The 26169-nt window shown below is 33.6% G+C and overlaps 3 protein-coding genes across 5 annotated transcripts; all 3 read left to right on the top strand.

Moving 5' to 3' along the window:
- The first annotated feature begins 1660 nt into the window (after positions 1–1660).
- On the top strand, positions 1661–3355 carry LOC130803794 (cysteine-rich repeat secretory protein 59-like). The gene is made up of 2 exons (XM_057667996.1): positions 1661–1763; positions 2604–3355. The coding sequence occupies exons 1-2, from the start codon at positions 1661–1663 to the stop codon at positions 3353–3355; spliced, it is 855 nt and encodes a 284-aa protein (XP_057523979.1).
- A 1874-nt stretch (positions 3356–5229) lies between these two features.
- Positions 5230–10760, top strand: LOC130804614 (lysine-specific demethylase JMJ32). Of its 3 annotated transcripts, none has more exons than XM_057669114.1 (5): positions 5230–5319; positions 6434–7153; positions 7238–7413; positions 10242–10300; positions 10401–10758. In XM_057669114.1, the coding sequence occupies exons 2-5, from the start codon at positions 6464–6466 to the stop codon at positions 10469–10471; spliced, it is 996 nt and encodes a 331-aa protein (XP_057525097.1). In that variant the 5' UTR covers positions 5230–5319; positions 6434–6463; the 3' UTR covers positions 10472–10758. The 3 variants fall into 3 exon arrangements, with proteins under 3 accessions (XP_057525097.1, XP_057525098.1, XP_057525099.1); XM_057669115.1 differs by having other exon boundaries at positions 5233–5319; positions 6412–7153; positions 10401–10757; XM_057669116.1 differs by lacking the exon at positions 10242–10300 and having other exon boundaries at positions 5237–7153; positions 10401–10760.
- Positions 10761–11344: 584 nt separating this feature from the next.
- Positions 11345–24451, top strand: LOC130804613 (beta-adaptin-like protein A). Its single transcript, XM_057669113.1, has 11 exons — positions 11345–11671; positions 14701–15217; positions 15662–15786; positions 17134–17332; positions 19325–19553; positions 19686–19852; positions 20126–20335; positions 22118–22228; positions 22314–22490; positions 23410–23841; positions 23946–24451. Exons 1-11 carry the CDS (start codon positions 11613–11615, stop codon positions 24234–24236), a joined length of 2517 nt encoding a protein of 838 aa, XP_057525096.1. The 5' UTR covers positions 11345–11612; the 3' UTR covers positions 24237–24451.
- Positions 24452–26169: the final 1718 nt, after the last annotated feature.

Here is a 26169-nt window from a genome sequence, read left to right as displayed (position 1 = left end):
TTTCATTTACTATAATCTATAATAGATCGAATTATGATAAGTGAACTTTGAATTACGATCGATTATTAATAATAGCCTATAAATTACTTTAGAGTTTAGAGTATTCAAGATCAATAATAACTAATAACTAATAGTAATAAGTAATAACATTGAGTTAACAGTCAAATGTCAATGATAGTCTATAAGTCTATAACTATAACTCTATAAGTCAATGATAGCCGAAAAATAACCGATCCGAAATACAACCGAACCGAATAACACCCGTCCGAAACCGACCCGATCAACCGAATGAACACCTCTAATTATGACCGATCACATTAGTTGAAAATAACACACCCCATGGACAAACGAAGGTCAATTCAATCAGTGATGAAGATATATTATTAAGACAATCTAACAAACTTACATTGTGACATTAATAACATATTATTGTTGTAAATTGTAATTGTCTAATTGATATTAGATGAAGTCGATCAATTAACATGTTATGATCTATTAATTAACTTAGACGGAGTTGATTAGTTGAATTTGATGTCATAAAACTCATAACCTAACGACATCTATAAAACTTGATGTGAGGTTCCACCTTCTATATATCATTCCCATCATGGATAAACGCATGATCAATGACATTATGAGGCAACACGATGCGATTTTTTACCAAATTGGAACAGAATAATTGGAACATAATTGAACTGAATTAAATCATGGTTTAAATGAATTGAACTGAACCGATATCAACCAAATTAACCGGAATATCGGTTTAACTGAATTGAACCGAACCGATACCAACCAAAACTGAACTGAACAGAACTGAATCCCGGTTCAATTAAATTGAACTGAACCGATACCGACCAAAACCGATCGATTGTGACCGACCGATTCTGACCCGCATACCGATTGTGACCGACCGATTACTGATTTTGACCGCCCGGTTATGATCTGTATACCGATTACGACCTGCAAAAAACCGTTTTTGACCGACCGAATGTGACCTGTTTCCGGTAATGACCGGACCGATAAATACCGGACCCATACCGACCGACACCCGCAACCAGAAAAAAACCGGATTCGACCGGATACCGAATAAACCGACCGATACCGACCGGTACCGAAAGACTTATACGACCTGCTTTTGACCGACCGTTTTTTACCGAACCTGTTTTTGACCGACCTGTTTCCGACCTTTTAACCCGTTTTTACAGCCCTACCTCTTCTAAAGTGTTGTAGTGATAGGTTAGAGGGTAGAAAATTATAAGTAGTAGAGGTGTAAGAGTTGTAAAAATATTTAAGAGTATAATAAAATATAGTTCAAATATAGTGCCTTTACTCAACATACCATAATTATTCTCTTGTTTGTTCGTAAGCAGATAAGGCATTTTTGAAGCGTTTTCCCATTGGAAATATATAAAAAATTTCAAATTGCTCTATACTTTAATTTGTTCATCGATGACCCGTGAATTACTCCCTTGTCCCTTCTCTATTAGTTAAAATATAGTTGGCTCAAATCTTATTTAATTGCTTCTAATTTAAATTTTAATAATATTAACTTTTTATAATTTTTAATTATTTACGATTAAAGATATAAAAGACAAAATTAATACATCCATATAACTTTAAAAAAAAATTTAATACATCTATAATGACATTTGATTAGAACATGACAGATTATTACTTAAGAAATGCAAATTGCATCAACATAATGCATGACATTTTCGGTATTGGCCACACGAACCGTATTCTCAGCAGTCAGCTAGCAATAGGTCAATAATAATGTATTCGATCCAAAATTAAGCGATTAGAGGACATATTTTTAAGTCTCTTCCTTAATTAAAATTCAACCACAATGTTTGTTAGTATTAAGAAAATAAATTAGATAAATTCTGATATTATATCTTTCCAAAGATATATAACAAAGTAAATGGTGGTTGATTGTTATTTGTTAATGATTGACTTTTTTAATTGGCTTATTTAACCAGTTGAAAATAATAGATGTGTTTGTGGCTTTTAATCTTATTCAATAAACAATCTGCTTGAAGAGATGTCTAATTAAAATACGCAACAAGTTATATAAAAGCCAATAAAAAAGCTAATCATAATACCTTTTTCGTTGTGGCTTAGAAGCCAACTTTTTAACTAGTTAAAAGCCGTGTAAAGTACATTTTTTTAAAACTTAACAGAAAACTAACAATTAAAAATCAATCAAAACGCTAATTAAAAACCATTTACCAAACACACTACTGATTCCAAAAAAAATCAACCATTTTTTTGTTTTTTCAAGGAGATGGGATTTTCAGCTTAGATATTGAGATTAGTTTATTTCTTTCTATGTTATAGGATCAATAGTGTTTGTGTCCTAATTACTTGGGCAGGACTATTTATTTAGCAATTGAGTGAGTGGTTCATGTTACCCACACCCCTTGTTTATAGCTTGTAATATTACATAAATAGAGTGATTTTTTTTTTTTTAACATCTTCCCTTATACAACTTAATATGAATATCTAACAAAATATCAAATCCAAAAAATTCAAAATGACAAAATATTTATTCATCCTTACCATTATATCTCAAATTTTTAATTTTATTCTTAGTGTTGATGAAGGTTATGACGATGTAATTACTCAGATTTGTTTAGGTAAAAAGACCGATTTAAGCCATAAATTCCAAAACAATGTAGATTCACTTCTATCACTTTTCATATACAACTCATATTCTTCACATAGTGTCTTCTTCAATACCACGGCAGGTGATGGTTCTAACATGGTTTATGGTTCTTTTTTATGCCGAGGTGATCGAAGTTCTAGAAGATGTCGTAAATGTCTAAAAAGGGTAAAAAAATATGTCAATGATCGACAACTAACCGACAATTACTCAAATTGCTTCGCATATAATATGCACTTAAAATGTATAATACACTACACAAATAGCTCAAAACCCTTGCAATATGAAAAGCGTAATCCTTTCACCTATGGAAGATTCGGAGATCCCTTGACACTCTACCCTAATTACGATGCGACGTTGAAGAATATCAAGCAAGAACTTGTGAAAGAAGCTAGCTATGGAAATTGGGTTAAGCCTAATTTTATGACCAAGGTTGTTGGGGTAGAAAAATCTCATGAGAAAGTTTACATATTAGTTCAATGTATGCCTTATTTATCTGCTATAAATTGTAGTGATTGTTTAAGTCGTCTTGGTTCACCGGATACCAAAGCTGGCCTTATTCTTCATTTTGGTAATTGTTTTATGAATTACAATAATGAGTCCTTCTTTAGTAGGGCATACCTTAGCTTTATGCCAAATTATTTATGTATGATTTTGGTGGTATTATTGACAATGCAGTTTACATTTTTATAGTTAAATAACGTAAAAGCTTATGAGGTATGACTTTATTCTTGAATCATTTTACTGGCTATGTTTAAAATGTAATACTCTGTCAGCTCTTTAAATTAGCATCAAAGAAAAATATTGTATTTTATAAGAAAAGATGAAAATGTAATCATAAATGAAGAGAGATAATGAATTATATGCATAAAATATAAGAAAGTGGTAGGCCGTCATCTAAACATAAAAATAATGCAAAATGAGTGAGATTGAGAAAAAAAAAACGAATGATGTTAAATGAATGTGATAGAGATAGTAATAATTTGGACACTAATCAATTCCAAAATACTTTTTTCAAAAGTAGTACTTACTCTTCAAGTGAGACAAGACTATTGAAAAAAACACATTCATCCCCTTGTGCATTAACTCTCCATCATTAAGTTGTATTAGGAATTATTATATTATTATCATCATGTATTTAATCTAGTTTTGTACTTCTCCGTCCTTAAAGGTCGTCCCGTTTGACCATTTGTTTGTTCGAGTTTTTTTAGTCAAATGTTACAAATTCATAGGAATGGTGTGAGCGTAAGTATAATAGTATGGACTTTGTATAACGGTTTTTATATTTCTCTAGAAGTAGTTTAGTTTCCTTTGAATGTTGAAGTTAAACTTGTCAAAACGATGTCAGACAAATTTTGTGTCAAGTCATATTTTTAGTTACGTTATTTTCTGAATGGCTCGAGTTTAGATCGTTTGAACGAGTTAGTGGCTATTTTTTTTAAATAATTCATCAACATTTTTCAAAAATATATGTGTAATAAAATTTTTGTTATTATGAAGAAACTTATTATAAAATGACCAAAATACCGATTTTAAAGCCTATAAAGTACAAAGTACTCCTAATAATGATTCAAGAAAATTTTTAAAAATTGATAAGAATTTAGAATATAGAGCTATTTTATAAAAAAAAATATAATATTAATTTAGACATTGTTGTTAAATTAATACAAATGTTATTTGAACTATATCTATAAAATTTTAACATAACCAAAAAAGTATCAACTAACTATAATACAAAATATCTTCAATTTGTGTTAAGTATATCAAATATCCTTGTATTTTTAATCAAAAATATTTACTAACCCTTGAAAAGAAGTGATATTTAAAACAAAGGCTACTCATATGCTTACTAAACTTGATTTTCATCATAATATATATTTGATTATTATGACATTTATAACTACACAACATGTCAATATGAAAAAAATTAAACATCATCTTCATCAATATCTTTTTTCTCTTTGCTTCCATTTCATCTCCACTCAACTTTCCAAAATTTGATCTCAATTTGTAAACCTTCTTTTATCCCATATCTACACCCATAAAATTTATGAGATAAAATTACATATTCACATAGCAACGAAACAAAACTCATATATTTCTCCGTTTTTTATCTCAATTTTCATACTAATTGAAATAATCAATAAACTCAACTCTTAAAACACCATCTACTCTTACTTAAATACGTGGGATGCATTAAATGAAAACTTTGAAATTCAATCGTATAAATAAGGCAAACTATGTATGTGGCACTAAGAAAATATCTTAAAATTTTGTCTTTTCATCTTCATTATAATTAAATTCAGAAGATAAAGATTTTTATTTTCTATCATATGATACAAAGAAAGATGAATTAAATTGATGAAGATTAAAAGTTTAATATAATTAAATTTAATTGATATTTAAGAGTTTCAATGCAAAAAAAACATATAAAAATGAATATTATATAAATTTAAATGGCAAATTGCGTTTTATATAAATGCCATGAGCGGCAAATTGTGTTTTATATAAAATGCCACGTGGCACAAAATTTCTTCTATTATAATATGTATATGACTAGGTTGGCTGTTGGTATTGGGCTCTCGGCTCTTCCAGTCTCGCTGCCGTCACCACTCAACCCAGCAAACTGATAGCCACGCCTCCCGGTTTCTAAATTGGTGAGTCTTCGCTTCAAGATTTCTACTACATTTTTGAAATATTAACGCTTGGACTTTCCATTAGTTGATCGGCTTAATTGATTGGCTTTAGCTTAATAAGTACTTAATTAAGAAACAAAGTTGTATATTATGCTGAAATACTTTTGATTTTCTGATTATTTTGGTAATTTATTGAAGAGTTAAAGTTTTTTATTTGTGTGCAAACTAGTAGCATTCAAACTCTAGGGTATAATTGTTGAAATCATTCATATCCAATATTTGAATGTTTTTGTCATGTTATCAGTTTTGTCTGATTTCTGCACTTAATTTGTGTATGCCAATGAAGGGTTTCATTAATTACTATGTTGGGACATGATTGTTATATATGGGTTTAGTCGTATTGTTGTTTTAATCATCTGTAGTATTAAGCAACAAGATCTTTGTGAACCAACACAATAGACAAATTATTGATTCATTTAGCCCATCCCAACTCCAACCTCTACTTATTGAAATTAAGGGTTAGTTGTTGTTTTTGTTTTACTTTAACGGCCAATTTGATTATTGATAACTATGCCGTCAAAGAAGCAATTCAACGAAAAGCTTATGCTTATGGTTGAGGCCCCAGGATATATTATATACTCTAACACACCCTCTAACATGAAAGTCCATTGGGCTAGAAGTGTGAATGCGCATAGGCGCTGAATATTCCACTTGAAATGAGGGGTGATTGAGATTCGAACCCGTGACCTCTTGTTATGGTGATTGAGGCCCTAGGATATGTTATATACTCTAATATATGCTTGTTCTACTCTTGTCTTATTTTTTTCTTCACAAAATTCAAATTCATATATTACCATTTGAAAATGTGGTTTTTGGTGCTATCGGAAAATTGTGAAGAAAAAACATGGAGTGACACAACGCATTTTATAAAAATTAACACTAAAACTTATTACCATTACCACCTTTTAATACTATTGACCAAACACACAAACACCCTGTTATTGTCATACTATTATACAACTCTTTTCAAGTTCTATTATGCTGTTAGAATCGAGTTCTTTAAAGGACAAGATGATAAAGATTTTTCCTTGAGTTTTTAACTTGTCAAAACAGGTTTATAGCTGTTTTTTGATAGGCAATTAGATACAGCTGCAAAAGTACTCAAATGAGTGAAAAGAATAGTATTTGCTCAGAAGAACTAAAGACATTATGGGAGGAAGTTAGGGAGCTAAGCCTTGGTACCTCAAACCAGGTTGAACGGCTTGATGCTCCTCCTTTTCCTGTTGAGTTTCTTAGAAATTTTGTGACTCCGAACAAGCCTTGCATCATTGCCAATGCCCTTGAACACTGGCCCGCCCTTTCATTATGGTCTTCAGATGACTATCTTTGTCAATCACTTGGGTCAGCAAAGGTGTCTGTCCATCTAACCCCAAATGGACGAGCTGATTCTTTAGTCCCTCACCCGGAAGACCCTTCCTCACGTTGCTTTGCTTCTGCACATGTAGAATGCATGTCCTTTCCTGATGCTTTCCGCCTCATAACCAATCCTCGAGAGAATGAAAATGTTGTGGCATATGCTCAGCAGCAAAATGATTGCTTTCGGACTGAATATCCAGTTTTGGCTTCAGATTGTGACACACACATCGACTGGGCTTCTGAAGCTCTAGGTTGTCTCCCAGAGGCTGTTAACCTTTGGATTGGTAATGATCTCTCCGAGACATCCTTCCACAAAGACCATTATGAAAATCTTTATGCAGTTGTTTCCGGAGAGAAACATTTCGTTTTATTTCCACCTACTGATGTTCATCGGTTGTATATTCGTCCATATCCTGCTGCAAATTACTCATACCGTCAGGCACGTTTTCACTTACGTTTTTTATGATCTCTTAGCTCTTAGGATCCGCCGATTTAGACATAAAGTTGGGTTCTATATTTGCAGGATACTGGAGAGTTCAAATTGGAACTTGAAGATCCTGTAAGACATGTCCCTTGGTGCAGTGTGAATCCTTTTCCATCTCAAGGGAGAGAGGAGAAGGAACACAAAGAATATCCTTTGTATTTCAATGGGCCAAAGCCATTTGCGTGTACGGTTAAGGCTGGAGAGATGTTATACTTGTAAGTCCCTCTTATGCTCATTCATGTCATTGTGTTTCTTCCTTTAGAATGTCAAAATTTTTATTTACAACTTGTCTTGTGAATGCATGTATATAAACAGTTTGAACTAGTTTTCTCTAATGATCGTCCAATGACCACCGAGGGTCTCTTGTTTTCCACACAGAGAGGTCTTTGTTTCTGGATTGTGGTTGTGATTTAAAGGAATAGTTTTCGTACTGCACATGTAGGAAGGTTTCCGGCGACGGTAATTTGGGTTATTGGCTGTAAAAATATCGTATGTTACTTGGACTCGGAACTCATATCCCACACGTGTACGTGTCCAAGTGTCAGACTTAACTAATGAAATCACTGGCAAAGGGAGTTTTTTTTTTTTTTAAATTCCACGGGCTACTTTTTGGGGAAGGGGTTATTGGCACGAGTGCTTTATTGTTCTCTGTTATCCATTTTGGAAAGATCTTTTAGGCAGTTAGGCTGGTGTCTAATTCCTTTGATCTCGTTTGGGCACTTGAAAGATGGTGGTATATTATTTAGGATGGGTACATAACACATGCATCTCTACGGTTTTGGTATGCTAGATTAGCATCAGTTATGCCAAGAATCAATTGTTGATTGATATTTGTGTTTAGAGTATATGAGACGGTTGATAGATTATGGGGTTGTTGTAGCAAAAGCTTGGTAGTTGGAATGCTAAACAAAAATGGGCAAAAAGGAAATGCAATAGGAATGTTTCTGGAGAGGAGGTTTACATGAATTTTGACCTTGGAGGCTATGACCGGTATTGCTTTAGTAAACTAGAGTGCCTAAGAAGGCGATGATTCTGGGAACCAGTACACCTGAAAGCATAACTTTTCTGTAATTAGTATATCGGCATATCGCTCGGCTAGAGTAGTACCCAGAAAAAGAAATAAAAAACGCTCTGCTTAAGATAGTAAACTATATGCAAAACATTGGTGTTAATGACGTGATTGGTACTGTAAGAATTTGGAGCGTGTGGATTGATTATGGAAGTAAGAACAACGTGCAACTAGTGCTGTTATGATTCTTCATGCTCAAATTTGGCCTCAATATTGAAACTTTTAAGTGTATGTTTTTACATTAAATGTTTTGTATAATTATAAATAATGTTGACATTTATGCAATGGCATCATGTATTAGATCAGTTTTACTTTAAATGTCTTTGGCAGTGTATATCTTTGTGGCTGTGTGAGAAAGAGAGAGGGAGAGAGGGAGAGACTACTTGGTGCAAAAATACAGTAACGGCCGCGGTGCGATAACGGATACGGAATTACGGTAACGGTGGTGATGCGGTTATCGTATCCCCAAATTTTGGCCTAAATCATGAAATATCGCTTGAAACAACCTAAAATGCGGTTTTTTACACCTTTACGATACGAGTAATATCAGCTTGATAAATTTGAAAATCTTTACGATGGTCGATACAATACAATACGGCCTTGTTTTGTACTATGAGAGAGAGAGTGTATGTTGTTACTTGTTAGGGTTGCCAGCTTTCCGCATGGTGTTTTTGAATATGGTATTGGTAGGCATAAATATTTTTGATCCTTTGATTCCAAGCCCCTATATACTTTGTACCTGATTTCATTGCTTATGGTTATAATGGCCTTCCAATTTTTAAGGATTATGATGAAGACCAATGTTTGTTACATCATACTACCGATTCAAAGTGCCAATAGTCCATCATAAGAGTTGCGTCATTAAACCCATTCATTCTTTCATCTCACAAGGAAGAACAGCATCCTCAATGCTTCGATGACTAGGGCTTCTGTTTATTTCCCTTACTCTATGGATTGCATCTTCATGAGTCATGACCATCCTCTGGTCAAATTTTCTTTTCTATCAAAGCCTTGAGGTATACCGCATTGCCTGTGCTGTTGATGTCTACCATCCATTCTTCATAGATCAAGTGAAGGAGTATGATCCACGCCTTCTTATTGATCGACCCGTAGGTTTTTTTTTTTTTTTTTTAAATTTTTTTTTATTTATATACAAGGTAGTCAATAGTTTCCTTATCTATATGTGAGATACATGGTTTATGTTAACTATGTACATAGTCTAACACCTAACATATGACATCATCTGGTAGTATATGTTTTACTTGTTATTGCTACATCTTGCTTCAAACCTCTAAATTCATTCAAAGCCTCCCTCAAACAGCAAGGAGAGAAAAAAATGCCCTTGAATTGGCTGATTAAGTAGTCCATTTCTAGTAGCAGCTCGTCTTGTACGAGACCTTCTCACCATGAGACACTTTAAGATTATAAGTGATCACTTTTAAGACTATAAAAATTGTCATTTTAAGGTTATAACTGACCATTTTAAGATCGTAAGTGATTAGTTTAACCCTTTAAGGTTATAATTTATAAGTGATTAATTTTAGACCATATGTGCACATTGAACCAACTTAATAAAGATGGTCTCACCGTAAGATCGTCTCATATGAGAATTTGTGTTCTAGTAAATGATAGCTTTCTATTCTTGCTATTGTAGTTTAACACAATGTGTACTTGCTTATCCTGGAAAAATTGAACTAAATCCTTCAGAAAGTCCTGTATGTAGCCTGATTCCTGTTGTCAGGATCCAGTGAGAGTGAAGCTTAAAGAATGTAATTCAAGCGAAAACATTTCATACTTGATACCTCACTCTTTATTAACATGTTGAATCCTATGCCAATCTTTTGAGCGATTTTTTGGGGCCAAATCATTCAAAAAGTTTAGGAGGGCCCGAACATCTGTAAAGAAGGCCCGCCCGGCATTGTATATGCAACACTTCTTAGCTTAGTGCTGAGTGACATGCTATGTATATTGCAGGCCCAGCATGTGGTTTCATTACGTAAAACAAAGCCCGCGTACCATTGCAGTCAATTATTGTAAGAAAGCTTGTACAACCAACAATCTACGTATTCATTAACATCGTCTTTCCGATCATTGATTATGTGTGCTAAAATTCCATCTTGTTTGTTCTTGCAGGGTATGATATGCAGTTTGATATCAAATATGCGTATTTCAACTTTTTGCAATCGTTTGATCCTTCCATTTGAAGGCATTGTTTCGATAATTTGTTGCCTGACGAGCGAGGCATTTTGGTCGAGATGAAATGTATTTTTATCAATTAGTTTGTAGGAAATAGATTGCTTTGTACACAGGGAAAGGTTTTTTACTTGACAAAAAATTTTCCCTTCATCATTTTTTCATTGTATACAAACCCTGAATATTATTGGAAGCTAAGGCTGCCTCTTGTATTGTTTTAGAAAACAAAAAAGAACTTTTCTTTATATTGATGAACAAATAAATTGATGATGAGATTTTTTTTTTTATGAAAATGTATATTTCGGCTAATTTGTTGATTTTCGGATATTTGTATATACGAATAATATAAAGTTGCATTAAAAAAAACAAGTATTTAATTTTTAGATTGTAGATTTCAATTATGAAATTATATAGGAAAAATTTGAGAATGTCAAAATTTGGAAAATCATTCTAAAATTTTCAATGTTAACTAATTTTAGCCAATTCTTTTTGTGAAAATGAGTGTTAGAGAGAAACTCTAATTTAACATTTATATGTAAAATGTGTCAGTTATCCTCAAAGAATAGTATAAAGATGTGTAAATTAACTTGCACATTATTCCATCAAACAACACACATTTAAACACGAAGTACAAGTTTGTAAGTTAGCTTGATCAAGTAAAGTAATGAGCAAAATTGTTGCGTTTTTACAACTTTTTCCAATATGATAAACTGAAAAAATGCACAAGTGTTTAATCTAGCGGGTGCGCTCCACCCGATCAAGAAAGGTTGCTTAACGGACCATAAGGACCAAATATGCATTTAAAATTGTATTTTGAGAATTAACATTTAACAATTAACGAATAACAATTAGTATATTTTTTTATGACATTAACAATTAGTACTGCATAGTGCATATCAAGTGCAATTTAGTTTGAAAAAAAATTTATATGTTTATCAATCAAATCACAAGTCTTCTTCTCCCATCATGATTCACGAGTAACTCACGACTTAAATTGAGAAACACAACACTAGCACCTACTCTTGTTCCTCCTGCACCAGATCGGATTTGCCGCAGTACAATTAGATCTCTCAATTTCTAAGTTCAATTATCCGATCATCGGAAAACCCTAGAATTTTGCTACGCCGGTGAATTTTGATCGTCGGCAATACAATGGCTCCTCCTCCAGCTTATCAATCTCAGCGATCTCCTTCCCCTTCTCAACCTTCTGGGTACGCTCTTTCTCGCCCTTTCCTTTTTCTCTTTTAGAAAAATTTAATTTCTTTTTAGTTTTCCCGTCATTTCTTTTGCATTCTATTCATACATTCTCTAAATCATCAGTTTATTTCTTCGAATTCTTGTATTTTACTTTGATTTTGCTGAATTAGAGCTAATTACTTGGAATTTTTTGACGCGAGATGTTATGGATTGGATTTCTTAGATTAATTTGATCATTAAGTTTAAAAAGTTAATGCCAAGATTATACAGATGCTACAAAAATTTTCCTTGGTTTTTCTGTATTATGCCATTGTTTTTTGGGCTTTTGCAATGTGCAAATTTTATTGGTTGATTAAAAGAATTAGTTCACGTAATCCATCAGTATTGATAGGATTGGTGTTTGGATATTTACTGAGTATACTACTTTGTATCATTTGGGAATTTATGTATGAATTGTGTATTGACTTGTTATTAATGTTCTGTTGATGCTTAATTTTTCTATTTTTAGCATCAGCTGCATATCGCATTTTCCTTGATAGGTCAAATTTCTGTAGTTTTGTTACTATGGTTTGTGGGAGTTCAATTCATTTAGTTTGGTTGTGAATACTTCTGATGAATTGTTACTTTAGTGGACTGTAGACAAAGCCAACACCTGTTTGGAATTTGGATGATTATTTGCTTTGGTAGTTTCTTTGGAGTAGGGCAATTGATTGGTTTAGTTTGATTGTCATTGGTTTGCTGAAGAAAGTTAATACTTAGTACCTTTCCGGATTTTTGGGATTTGTGACAACATGCTTCTTGCTTGATAGTTGATACACAACATTCTATTAGCCCAATGCCATTAAGTGGCTCTCACCTAGGGTGATATTTGAGAGGATTGCTTGTACGCAACCTTATCCCGATTATGATAAAAATAACTACGAAGTTGTTTCCAATTGACCCTTGGTAACAAACGTCATCTGCAACTTCACATAAATACACAAATAAGAAGTGCACATATTTAATGATCCATTTTACTTTAGTCCATAATAATCTGAAAAATAAATCTTGGCTCTATCAAAATAAGAGAGATTGCAAAATATGGGTCGCATTGCCACAATTTGACCTCATTGAGTGCAATTTCCACGCCTTGAGGTATATAGGCCGCAATCAGTGACAGTCGTAATCCACACATGTTGACCGCATTTTTGATGATATTGTGATTGTGATCACATCACGAATTTGCACTACGACGCCTTGAATTGACAACCTCGTAAATACTGAGACAATGTACAACTATTGTAACTAACCATAAGCTCCCTTGGCGCTAGTGTGATGATGTGGTATACAAATGTGCTATTTTACAGTTTACACAGTGCACTGAGGACAGAATCAACACATTAAGCTTTAGGTGTATGATTGATTTAGTTCAATAGCTTCTTGCGGGTGTTTTTAGCTTGATGACTTACTTCCTCCGTCCCTTCTCATTTTCTACATTTTCTAATTTGGGATGCTACAATGATTTTGTTACATTTTCTTTTGCGAAATTGTTTTGGAAACTTTTTGTAGTCCTCATCCTTACATTTCATCTCTTCTTTAATAGTATCCACACAATTTTTTTTTTGTCTTATCCCTCGGAACCATCCAACCAAAAATAAAGTTGTAGGCTACATGATGATGTAGCAAATTGACACAGACAAGTATTTTCTTAGGGGAAGTGAATTTGTGGGGACATAAGTGAAATATAGAATCTAGATGGAGAATGTAATTACCTAGATAAAGTGTAAATGTGAGTTGAAATGTTGCTTGAAATATGTTGAAAGGCATATTATCATTGTCTTATTGGTCTATAAACATAAGAATTAAGATGAAATGTTTCATGTAGTATGTTGAAAGAAATAGTCTCACTTTCTCACTTTGGTCAAGAGCTTGCTTCTTTTCTTGGTATTGATGATATTGCTATATGAACCATTATTGTCATTGTCTTATTTGGTATGTTAACATAAGACATTTGTTGTATAAATGATGATATCTACCGTATGCACTTGGTGAGAACCAACATTGAAGTCCTGGTGTTTGATTGATTTAGTTTGAGGCCCAGGTGTTTGATTGATTTAGTTAGAAGGTTTCATTTTGGCTGTCTCCCTAATGGACTTGTTTCTTAGAGCAAGCTAATTTGCACGAATAAAAATGAAAGTTTGAATCTAGATGGTTAACATGTTTATTTAGGTAATTCCATGAGTGTAAGCTTAGAAGTTGTATATAGTATTGAATTCTAGTCGGAGAATGTGTTTATCTTGATAAATAGGTAGTGTGGGTTGCTATGGGGTGTGGAAATATAATTTCTTTATTGGAAGTTAATGGTTTGTTGAAGAATGCTAACTCCTTTCTGGATTTTTAAAATATCCGAAAACGAGCATCTTACCTGATCATTTTCAATTTAATTCTGATGAGGCTGCATCTTGATTTTACGACCTCGAAAAGAGAGGACCTAATAGGAGAATGTACAATCATTACACCAGATCATGAGCTACATAGGTTGTAAATAGCAGACCACTGCAGTGCTGTGCAAAAAAGACAAAATCTGGATTCATATGCTATATGACTCTGCATGCTTACTGCTTGGTGTGCACATACGAGAGTATTAACACATTGAGCTTAAGGTATTTGTTTAGTGTTTTCCTGGAGGCAATCACCGTGATGACTTATTGTTTAAGAGAGAGTGACTTCATAGGAGCAAAAAATGTAATTTAGAATCTAGATGGAGGATGTGATTGCTTGCATAATTCTGTAAATGTAAGTTGAAATGTTTCATGTACTTTTGTAACAAATTGAATTTTTATTTTTAAATTAAAATGTTGGTACTTGTCCTTGAATGGAAAAAAAATATGACAACCCAGTGGTTCTTGTTCAATAGTATGCTTCAGTTGGTGCTCTTTTCATTGTATATTGTTTTTCATTTTTCAATGTTGTCTGACTACTGGTGCTATTAATTGATAATTATATAAAAAACCAAATCACCCTTAAGCCCATTGAATGATAGTTTGACTGTTTATAACTGCAGGAAAAGTGAAGTTTCAGATTTGAGGTTTCAACTACGCCAACTTGCAGGCAGTCGTGCACCTGGAGCTGATGATTCGAAGCGTGAGCTCTTCAAGAAAGTAATCTCGTACATGACCATTGGTATTGATGTTTCATCGGTTTTTAGTGAAATGGTCATGTGCTCTGCTACTTCAGATATTGTTCTGAAGAAAATGTGCTATCTGTATGTGGGGAATTATGCAAAGTACAATCCTGATCTTGCGCTTCTCACTATTAATTTTCTTCAAAGGGATTGCAAGGATCAGGACCCAATGATTCGGGGTCTTGCCTTGAGGAGTCTTTGTTCGTTGCGTGTTGCTAATTTGGTTGAGTATTTGGTTGGTCCATTGAGCTCAGGGTTGAAAGATGGTAGCAATTATGTGAGAATGGTTGCTGTCATGGGTGTCTTAAAACTGTATCATATTTCTGCTGCAACTTGTATTGATGCCGATTTTCCTTCAGTGATCAAGCATATGATGCTCAATGATTTGGAAACCCAGGTGTGGATACATATAAAATATTTTTCTGAATAAATGATGTAAGATGAATTTTTTTAGTAGTTTTTCCATTACATTGTTGTTTCAAGCTGTTGATCTTGTTCATTGCTCATGTTTTGTTAACATCTTTTGGAATGAGAACTTATGCCTGTTGGTATGAGTCAACTTCCTTATTTTGTGGGAAGGATGGTATAAGGGATCCATTCTTGATTTTGAAAAAACTAGTTTAACTGCTATGTACTTTGATAATTCTGAGGCAGCTATCTACCTTTTGAGCTTTTAGGTCAGTATATTTGTGAGCCAACGATCACTTGAATAGACTTGTGATTTTTTTTTGCTACATTTTGATTTAAAGTTTGTATTGAGCTCTATGCTTTTGTGTTTTCACTTCCCTTCTCTATTTTTATGATGACTTGGTGCTCATAACTCTTATCTGATTTTTTTCAGGTTGTTGCCAACTGTTTGTTAGCCTTGCAAGAAATATGGAGTGCAGAAGCAAGTTCGTCTGAAGAAGCATCTAGGGAGAGAGATGCTTTGCTCAGCAAGCCAATTATATATTATTTCCTGAATCGGTACCGATTTTTTTTCTTCCGTTGTATAATAATGTGAAATTCACCTTGATTTATGTTGGCCAACTAAACTAATTATATATGATTCTGTATATATCAAATGTTCTTGGAGCACTATATTACTGTCTGCTGCTTCTGTTTATTGCTTATCAATATGACTTTTTTGGAGCATCTTGTCTCAAGGGTTTTCCAAAATATAAGTTTCTTTTAGTCAATTTTTTCCAAAGTTTCTTGAGCTTTAAGGAAATAATTGGGTTATTACGTGGAGTTATAATATTTTTCTTATGCCTTTGACTCCTCATTATGCTACTTCAACAAAAGTGAGTTAGCATGTATCTCTATATCGGTTTGGCCCCAGAAGTCATGGAAGATATACTCAGAATTAGCTCTAGCTAGTTGCAACAGCTAGAGTAAAATTTGATAACTGATGACAATAAATGTTCTAGATACACTCTAAGACTATTGGAATAATTAATGATGGCCGTTAGTATATAAGTAATGTGCAAAGATGAAAATGTTGCCTTTGATAATTGAGGGACTAACTTGTAAGTAGAAACGGGTCCTAGCTTTCTGGAAATGCAAGTCCACAAATAGCAGAAGCTGGGTTGACACAATTTTTAATTATAAGGATGAGAAGTACATGTTTGCTGTCTCTACCGGTTATAAGTCTCTTGTGAGTTGTAGCTGGTTGACACTTTGTTTGCAACTTTGTAATTATGGTTGAACTCCACTGTACTAGCAACGGTAGTAAGAGTCTAAGACTATTGTAGGGCAGACATATACTTGGTAAGTGAAGTGAAATTAAAGTAGATATCCAATTCCAGTTGATGTCTGCTAAGTGCATGCAAATAGTATGTTTTTGGATTTAATATTTTAGCGCTTGTTTCTTGTTGCAGAACGATGCTGCATTAGATTTTTATAATGATTCCTTTTAAAAGCATGTCTTTTCTGAAAATCATTTTAGTTGAATTATTCCTTCCTTTGATGGGGAAAATTATATTGAAGTAAATTCGTGCACATATGAGTTGCTCCAAAGCTTAAACATGGCTAAATCTGTGTAACCTGAAGGGTCCTTGAGCCTGGTTTTTGATAATTTGAAACCTACTCTAGCTTGCTTCGCATTTAGAAGGCTGATTAAGCAAGATTCTGTAATCTTTCGCCTTATGATTCTTTATTGAGCTTTCCGTAAAGAAATTTTAATTATAATCAGTACCTTGTAAGTTTTGTCCATGAATCTCACCTCCTATAGAAGTTTATGTTTCATTAAGTTGTATCATTGTATATCCGTTGATGCTTCATGTCCTCACTGAAAATTATAGCTCTTTTCAAATATCCCTCTTTTGGTTTCAGGATTAGAGAATTCAGTGAATGGGCTCAATGTCTTGTGCTCGAATTGGTTGCTAGATATGTGCCATCTGATAGCAGTGAAATATATGACATCATGAATCTTCTCGAGGACAGGCTTCAGCATGCTAATGGTGCTGTTGTTTTGGCCACCATTAAGGTGTTTATGCATTTAACCTTGTCCATGACTGATGTTCATCAACAGGTATATCTATCCTAATCCAAATAAATTCTTTGATATAAATTGTGTTAGGAAGCTTATATCATAGTGTAAAAAAGCGGTAACGGTTGCGATTGCGGTAACAGGAATGATGCGGTTATCATAGCGCCTAAATATCGGTCGAAACCGTAAGATATCCATTAATATGGCCTAAAACGCGATTTTTTAACACCTTTACAGCGAGGGGAATATCGGTTCGTTTAATTTGAAAACCTTTACAACGCGGCCGATGCGATGCGATGCGGCCTTGTTTTTACACTATGGCTTATATATATTAATTGGTTGTAGCTGATATGTCATTGAGAATTTTCTTTATGTTCATGATCAGTTATATAGCCATACAATTAAGTAAGACTTTAAAGGCAGTTTTGCTATTTATCCTAAGAATGTTAATAGGCTTCTTACGTTTTACTTTTTTTGAAAAGTTAATTCATTCCATTCCATTACTCCTTTGTCATAACTGGCTCCCAACTACGTGGGTTTGGGTAGTTGGATTTACACAACGGTATCCGTGCATAAATAAAAACTCGTTTTTTGACCCTTGATAACAAACACAATCTGCATATTTGTGTAAATTATAAATGCACATGATCATTTACTACAGTCCATCATAATTTGAATTGAAACCATAGAATCTTCATTGAGAATGAACACATTTTATGGAGAGTTGATTTTCTTTTTTAAATAGACTGACAGAATCGTCTGAATTTTGTTGGGACCAATTTATGTGTTATGAGTTTGGTGCTTGCTTTTACTTATACTAATTTTTAAGAAATTTGATCATCTGTAATTTTATAGCTTTTTAATATATATAGGAACTGCTCAGTCACTTATTTTATTCTGTGTACTGTATGTTATATCAAATTTACAGTGAGTAATTTTCTTGCTGTTGGATCTGTATGTTTTAAGGGGCACATCAGTCTCTATTGTTTTAGAAATTCAGGATGCTGTAATGCTTGGGGGTTTGTCGTGGTTGTGAGAGGGTTGTGTATGGGTATCTGCAAGGGTTGGGGCGGGTTCATACTTAGTAGCTGGAGCATTGTATAGATAATAAACAATGAAATAGAAAAGATAGGAATACTGTCATACATAGTCAAATTAGCTCTTTGATTGGCTCAAAACTCCCAAGTGTATGAACACTGTTTTGTCAATACAATCATGCCTCTCTAGTCTCTTCAATCCCTCCCCTTTATTATATATACTAAAATTTGAGAAAATCTTCCTTTGCAACCAATAACGAACTCTCCCCATCACAACTCCCACTCACCATAACAAACTTGTAAGTAATCCACAAACTTGCTAGTAATCCTTCTATAGAATTCGTCACTTTTTGGCGTTGTCCTCTTCCCCTTTATAAGCGAGTCATCCATTCATAACAGATGGCCTTCTTAATGAGTGTTCATTAACTGTTTTTTGTTGTTGATTTGTGATTTATTTATGTAATGCTGAACAAAATTTTAAAAATATAATCACATTTAATCACCAGTTTTCTACATGTTTGATTATGATTTTTAGTATAGTTTCGGACTTAAGTTGTATCTTGTAAGCTTCTTCTAAATGCATGATCCTCCTTTAAGATAGTTATCCTTTGCCCCTTGTTATTCTTTGCACTTTGACTTTTATGGTCAAATTTTCAAAATACTGACCATAATTTATTTTGTGGATGAATGTGTAAAGGGAGGGAGTACTTAGTGTTAAGTAAAAAGAATAGGTAAAATAATGTATGTGGGTTATGAGGTAAGTAAGGACAAGTACAGTAATTTTAAAAATATAAGGTTAAATGGTAAAAGAATAACCAAAAATAGGAATGGGAAGATGTTATTGAACTGCCCCAAAATAGAAATGGGCAGATGTTAGTGGGATGGAGGAAGTAGAAATAAAATTTACATTGAGACGAATCAAACACAATCCCACTGGGAGTCTGGAAATGAAATGTTTGTTTTCAAATTATCATATTTGGCTCACTGATCTTATCAGGTGTATGAACGTATTAAAGCTCCTCTTATAACCCTGGTCAACACTGGGAGTCCAGAACAGTCTTACGCGGTGTTGAGCCATCTTCATCTGTTAGTGATGCGTGCACCAATGCTGTTTTCGTCGGATTACAAACATTTCTATTGCCACTATAATGAACCAATTTATGTGAAAAAGTTGAAGCTTGAAATGTTGACTGCTGTTGCGAATGAGGATAATACATATGAAATTGGTAAGCAAAGAATCTATCTTCTCATCAGTCTTATGAACTTCTTAACCGGGAATCCTTTTAGAACTTTATCAATAAATTTAAATTGAAATTCAAACTAATCTTTTATGTGTGATCACCTTGAGCTTGTTTCAGTAACTGAGCTATGCGAGTATGTTGCTAATGTTGACATTCCGATTGCCCGTGAATCTATTCGAGCTGTTGGGAAGATAGCATTGCAGCAGTATGATGTGAATGCAATTGTTGATAGGTTACTTCAGTTTCTGGAGATGGAAAAGGACTATGTGACAGCTGAAACCCTTGTGAGTTCAAGTATCTATTCTCTCGCAAATGCTTTTTTTGGGTTAAGAATATGAGAGGTTGCATACATGAAACGGCTAAACATTATATTCCCCTCTGTTGTAGAGTATAGACATGTATCAAGAATTGTTCCTAAGGAGGTTATAAAATAAGCTAGGTGTCGTAGAATCATATTAGCTCATCCGAATTGTAGAAATTCTAACTGGCTTTGCTCTTCTAGAAAATATGTTATAATTGGATCTTGTTTGGTGATTCATCAAGTTTGGCATTTTCAGGTCCTTGTTAAAGATTTGCTGCGGAAGTATCCTCAATGGAGCCATGATTGCATTGCTGTTGTTGGAAGCATCAGTAGCAAGAATGTTCAAGAGCCGAAGGCTAAGGCAGCTCTTATTTGGATGCTTGGGGAGTACGCACAGGACGTGGCAGATGCTCCTTATGTGTTGGAGAGTATGATTGAGAACTGGGAAGAGGAGGATTCTGCAGAGGTAATGATGCTCTCAGTAAAAGTTATCATCTTTTAATGCAATTTAACATGGTCTAGAGTAAACTTGAATGATATCACAAAATACTGTTTCCTAGTCCATTTATGTAAAACTCTATGTTACTTGGACTCGGCAACTGATATCAGATACTGGTATGTGTCCAAGTGTCGGATACGTCTAAATATTCAATTTTACGCCTAAAATTAAGTGTCTAAGTGCCATACCAATCAGGTCCGACCCTGTAGCAGGAGCAGCCGGAGCTCATGCACAGGGCCTATTCGTTATTGGGGCCTCCTTCTCTTTGTTTATAATGTGCTAATGCAAGTACTAATGTAGTTATTAGTTCTAGCTTGATGGCAAAGTGACTAGACTAGTATCTCCTAGGTCTTTAGTCCAAATCTTTTTCTCTACAATTTTCCTTTCCTTTTTTAGTTATTATTATTTTTTTTCAAATTAAAACTCCTTTAGTCAACATTTCTCCCATTTCCTTTTTTAGTCTTTTACATTTTACATATTGATTTCTTTGGTCAATTTCTATTTATAATTTTGACCATTTGTTTCAATTCTTGCCCAATTATTAATATTAGTTTTTTAAGCTACATCTTAGGACCCGATTTTAGAGAGCACATAATTTTTTTTTGTGTATAAAAAGTACTGATTTATTTTTCCTATTATTGTAGGTGTAAGCAATATAAAATAATTTAATTTCTTCAATTGATTATTTGTTATAACTCGATATCTTAGATTTATTTCTTTTTTTTTTGTCCAATTGTAGGATTAAATTACATATTTGAGTTTTCCTCAAAAAAAAAAAATAAATTACATATTTGTGTAGTTCATCGCTTTTTTGCTAATATTTCGGTAGTTGGTGGCTACTTTTTATTTAATCATTTTTGTAAGTTATGGGTAGGGTATTATACTAGTGACTATTGTATAACAATTTTTATATTTTAATGTGAGAAACATATAATACTTTATCAACCATCATTTAAAAAATAATCGGACACATATTCATTTCTTAAGGGCTTACAAATTAATTTCGCTCAGGGCACTAAAATGTTTGATACGACTCTGATATCAATGTCCGAGCATCAAGGATCCGACACGGGTACGTGAAGCAAAATGAAGAGTCCGAGTAACACAGTGTGAAATATATTCTACTTTTAGGGGAAAAAACTTATAAGGATTCATATGGCCATTTCTCAGATTTAATGAAGAAGATGACTATATTGGATCTAATTAAATTGACATCAAAGAAATAAAGGTTTACTATCAACTTCTTAAGAGCCTTGACTCCCGATTCTCTGGTTCTCTGCCCTATTTTTAAAATTCTGATGCCATTTCTCTGCTTTTCCTTTTACTGTTTATCATCTTTTTCGAGCTTTTCTAACAAAATTATGCCTTAAATCCTATAGAATTCCCCAAGCTCAGTTCATTACAGATTGTTTGTATGTGAAGAAGTCCTGAGAGTATGGATTAAGATATTTTGGGATACGGAGACTGCTTGTATCTGAACAAGCCCTAAGAAAATATAACGTTGAATTATTCTTTATAAACTTGTACTTCACCACGGCAAAAAATGTCGTTTCTTTTAGTTTGATTTGTGTGCAACAACTGCAATCCTACAAACTTCCCTATTTTTTGTCACTGAAAATTGATTTTACATCTTGAATTGCAAACTTAAAAAATTTGACAAAGAGCAAGTTTACAATTTCTTATTGTTGCTTTACAAATCAGGATATGCTACTTTCATTCATCTTAGCTAAGCATTCTGCTGTTACCTAGGTTCGTTTGCACCTGCTTACAGCATCAATGAAGTGCTTCTTTAGAAGGGCACCTGAAACTCAAAAGGCTCTGGGAGCAGCACTGGCAGCTGGCATTGCTGATTTTCACCAGGTTTGTGTCATTGATTATCAAATAGGCTGAGGAATATACAGAATTTTTGATTATATAAAATTATGATTAAACATGTCCTCTGCAGGATGTCCATGACAGAGCTCTATTCTACTATAGGCTTCTTCAGCAAAGTACATCAATAGCTGAAAAGGTGATAAATCCTCCTAAGCAAGCTGTGTCAGTGTTTGCTGATACTCAGAGCAGTGAAATCAAAGATCGTATTTTTGATGAATTCAACAGTCTCTCGGTTGTATATCAGAAGGTAGCATATTTATTTTATTATTGTGGAACATATTTGTAACTAAGTATTTTCTCTCTTAAAACAGCCATTGCATCTTCGTCTGGTCAGTTTTTCATCTGTCTTTATAATTCTCAAGCTTTAACTGTTTTTAGGATGGTTTGGCGAAAAAAAATTTCCTAGAAAATAGTTTTTCATGAATATTTCAAATGATGATTTATTTTGTTTTGTTTGGTTTGATGGAAAATAGTCTTGGAAAATGGAGATGTTGGCAATGGAAGAGTGGAGGAATTTTCTTTTTTTCAAAAATTGGATGAAAATACTTGCAAAAGGTTTGGAAATAATTTTCTACTCAAGTTTTCCATTTTAGTTCCCTTGTCATACCAAACAACGGGACATGGGAGAGCACCAAACACTGTTTTTCCAAGAAAATGTTTTTTTCTCAAACCAAACACCCTCTAAGAGAAACAAAACACTTAGTGATCTAAAATGGCCGGTGGCCCATTACTTCTTGCAACCTCGTTAAAAATATGAATAAGCAAGTTTTTGGTGATGATAAAAAGATTGTGGTACCTCCCTCATCCATGAACAAAATATCGAAGTGGCAATTGGTTATGTTGATCAGTCGAAGCCTTGAATCACGCATAAAGCTCAACGCCAACCATTCTTACCCCTACTTTTTTTATTTTTTCATTTTCTTAAATATCTATGAATTAACAACATTCCATTAGAAATTATACAACATTGCATATTTTTCTTTTTATCTTTTACATAATTTGCATTAATGCATATTGATATACTTATTAAAAATTTATGATTTATCTTCAAAATCCCTTAAAGTTAAATCCTTTTTTGAAGAATTTTATTGTATTACAGGTTTTGGGTCAAATTGCAACTTCCAAAAACTAATGATTTAATGACTTACGTGGTTTTCCCTCTGCAGCCATCTTACATGTTCACTGATAAGGAACACCGAGGGCCATTTGAGTTTTCTGATGAACTTGGAAATTTATCCATTGGAGCGGATTCTTCTGACAATGTAGTTTCTGTTGAGAGAGTTGAGGCCAATGACAAGGATCTCCTCCTTATCACAACAGATAAGGATGACAGTACAGCTTTCAGTAACAATGATGCTGGTTATAGTGCTCCTCTTATCGATGCATCTTCAGGACCTCTTGTTGCTTTAGATACACAACCAGTGGTACAAACCGCACAGGCTAGTATGGCTATTGATGATTTACTTGGTTTAGGTTTCTCCACACCTGCTCCTACTCCTGCTCCAGCTCCACCTTCTCTACAACTTAATGCAAAGGCTATTATAGGTCCTGGGACTTTCCAGCAAAAATGGCGTCAGTTACCTATATCTTTATCACAGGTTTGTAAAACGATTGTTTTCAAGCTACGTGAATTTTCCGACATTTTACTTGCCCATTTGTATGACTAAGAATAATGATTTATGGTATCTATGAACGTGTACAGGAAACCCAGTTGACTCCTCAATTTGTTGCGGCATTAACCACACCTCAATCCCTTCTCCGGCATATGCAAGCGCACTCTATACACTGCATTGCCTCTGGTGGTCAAGCACCAAATTTCAAGTACTTTTTCTTTGCTCAGAAAGCCGAGGATACATCCACATTTTTTGTAGAGTGCGTCATCAATACTTCATCGTGTAAAGCTCAAATAAAGATCAAAGCTGATGACCAAAGTACATCGAATGCATTCTCAGATTTGCTTCAGTCAGCGTTGTCCAAATTCGGCATGCATTGAGTACGAGAAATCATCGTCTTGTTTTATATTATTATTCTTCTTTGTACCTGGTTTTGCTCTTTTTCCATCTCCCTCTCCTGCAGTTACTCTTTTTGTAGATGCCGAATGTTGTATAATGTGTAACATAACAAACTTCTATCAGATTTAGCATCCTCTTTAGCTTCAACACTCTTATTCAACAATAATAGTTTGAGCTCGAAACTTTTATCGCGGAAGATTTTTAGCTTATGATGTCGGATGTGTTGCACTGCTACACCTAGTCTCCTACGATTCAGTATAACTTGTAACTTTTTTCAAGATTGTGTAAAGTCTGGAGTTAAGGGGGAACCCTACAGCTTGAATCATTGGTTTTAATTCATGGAAGATGAATTAGATGAGGATGAATTTTGTGAAGATAAAAGTACAATTTGAGTATGACATGCATTACATAAAGCTTGTTATGTAATTTTATGGCGAAACTTCTTAGAGGTGATTAGTTGCAATTGCGGAGTATTATGTGTCGAAAGCCAAGCTTTCTGGAATCTGAATAAAATTATGTAGGTTGACACACACGAATAATGTGCACAATATTTGTACCACCCTGTTTCAGTTTCGATTGGCCTGATTTTTGTTTCTCCAGTCATTTGTCATACGAAAATTATCATTTAACACTGTCTCATCATAAGATAGTCTTAAATTGAGCCAAAAAATCCAACTAAATTAATAAAAACATCCACTTTCGTACAAAAATTAATGTTTACCACGTTATTTTGTACGTTAAAATTAACATTTATCTATCAAAAATCAAAATCTACCTAATTTCTCAAACTTTACCTAAGCGGAAATCACTTAATGACAAAAGCTACCTATTTCATGATTCGTATGTCACAATAATTCCTTTAAATTATATGAAATTTATTGAAAAGCTAAGGCCAAGTCATGAGCCATTGGGTATTCTCTAGCACACTTACAAACATTAACAATTTCATACTTCTCAGTACTAAAAATGTTGATTATGGAAATTCTTGATCCAGAACCAGAAGAAAAGATATGCCTAGCTTAAATGAAGCTCAAATTATAAAAAATGAGGAGGAATAAAACAACTAGACTCTTTTGTCATAAAGTTAATTGGGATGGGAGTAGTAGTATTGGTGGTATTCTTTATAATTGGTGCATGTGAATGTTGTGGGTCCACATATTTTCACTTTTTTGCTCAGCACAGATTGCATAAGGAAATGGTTGAATATATGCATTGCTTATTGCCTACCTAAAGCTTCAAAGCTTCAAAGCTTCTAATTCACTCACTCCCATGCTTCATCTGCTCAAGATAATGTGGCCATCACTTTGGTTCCCCTAGTCCTAAGTCATGGTGCAAAATTTGTTTTGAGAAATTTTCAAATTTATCAAACTAATATAATCAGCATTGTAATGGTGTAAAAAGTTATTTAGATAGGATTAAGGGATATTTAATGATCTCAATTGTATTTAAAGGTATAACAACCAAATAACACCCCTTTTGCATTATCCAGCATACTGTAATAGTGATCAAAATGTGTTCGAGTTTTACTGTATTTCTTCTACCATTTTTAAATAAGAAAATAAAAAATTAAGTAAAATTCGAGTATGTTTTTTTGATTGACTTATAATAAAAATGATTGAGAAAATTAAATTGGCCATAAATAATTGTAGAGAAAATATACTTTCTTGCTTTTAGAAAAAAAATTATACCTTTTTCCATGATAAAAACTTATGTTTTTAACCAAGTCTCGCAAAAACAATAAGCTCTTGTTTTTTGATTGGAAGGTACGCTAGGAAATCCCTAAATACAATACAAGATATGAAAAGGGTTAATTTTTTATATAGTCGGTGAATATCAAATTTTTTTTACAAAGGAAAAAAAAAAGAATTTTCAACTAATAGATTAACTTATGATTCCCACAATATGTTCTTTAAT

This window comes from Amaranthus tricolor, chromosome 17 (genome assembly GCF_026212465.1).
Source record: "Amaranthus tricolor cultivar Red isolate AtriRed21 chromosome 17, ASM2621246v1, whole genome shotgun sequence".
NCBI lineage: Eukaryota > Viridiplantae > Streptophyta > Magnoliopsida > Caryophyllales > Amaranthaceae > Amaranthus > Amaranthus tricolor.
Note: the sequence above shows the minus strand (reverse complement) of the source record. Positions and strands in the feature narration are given on the sequence as shown.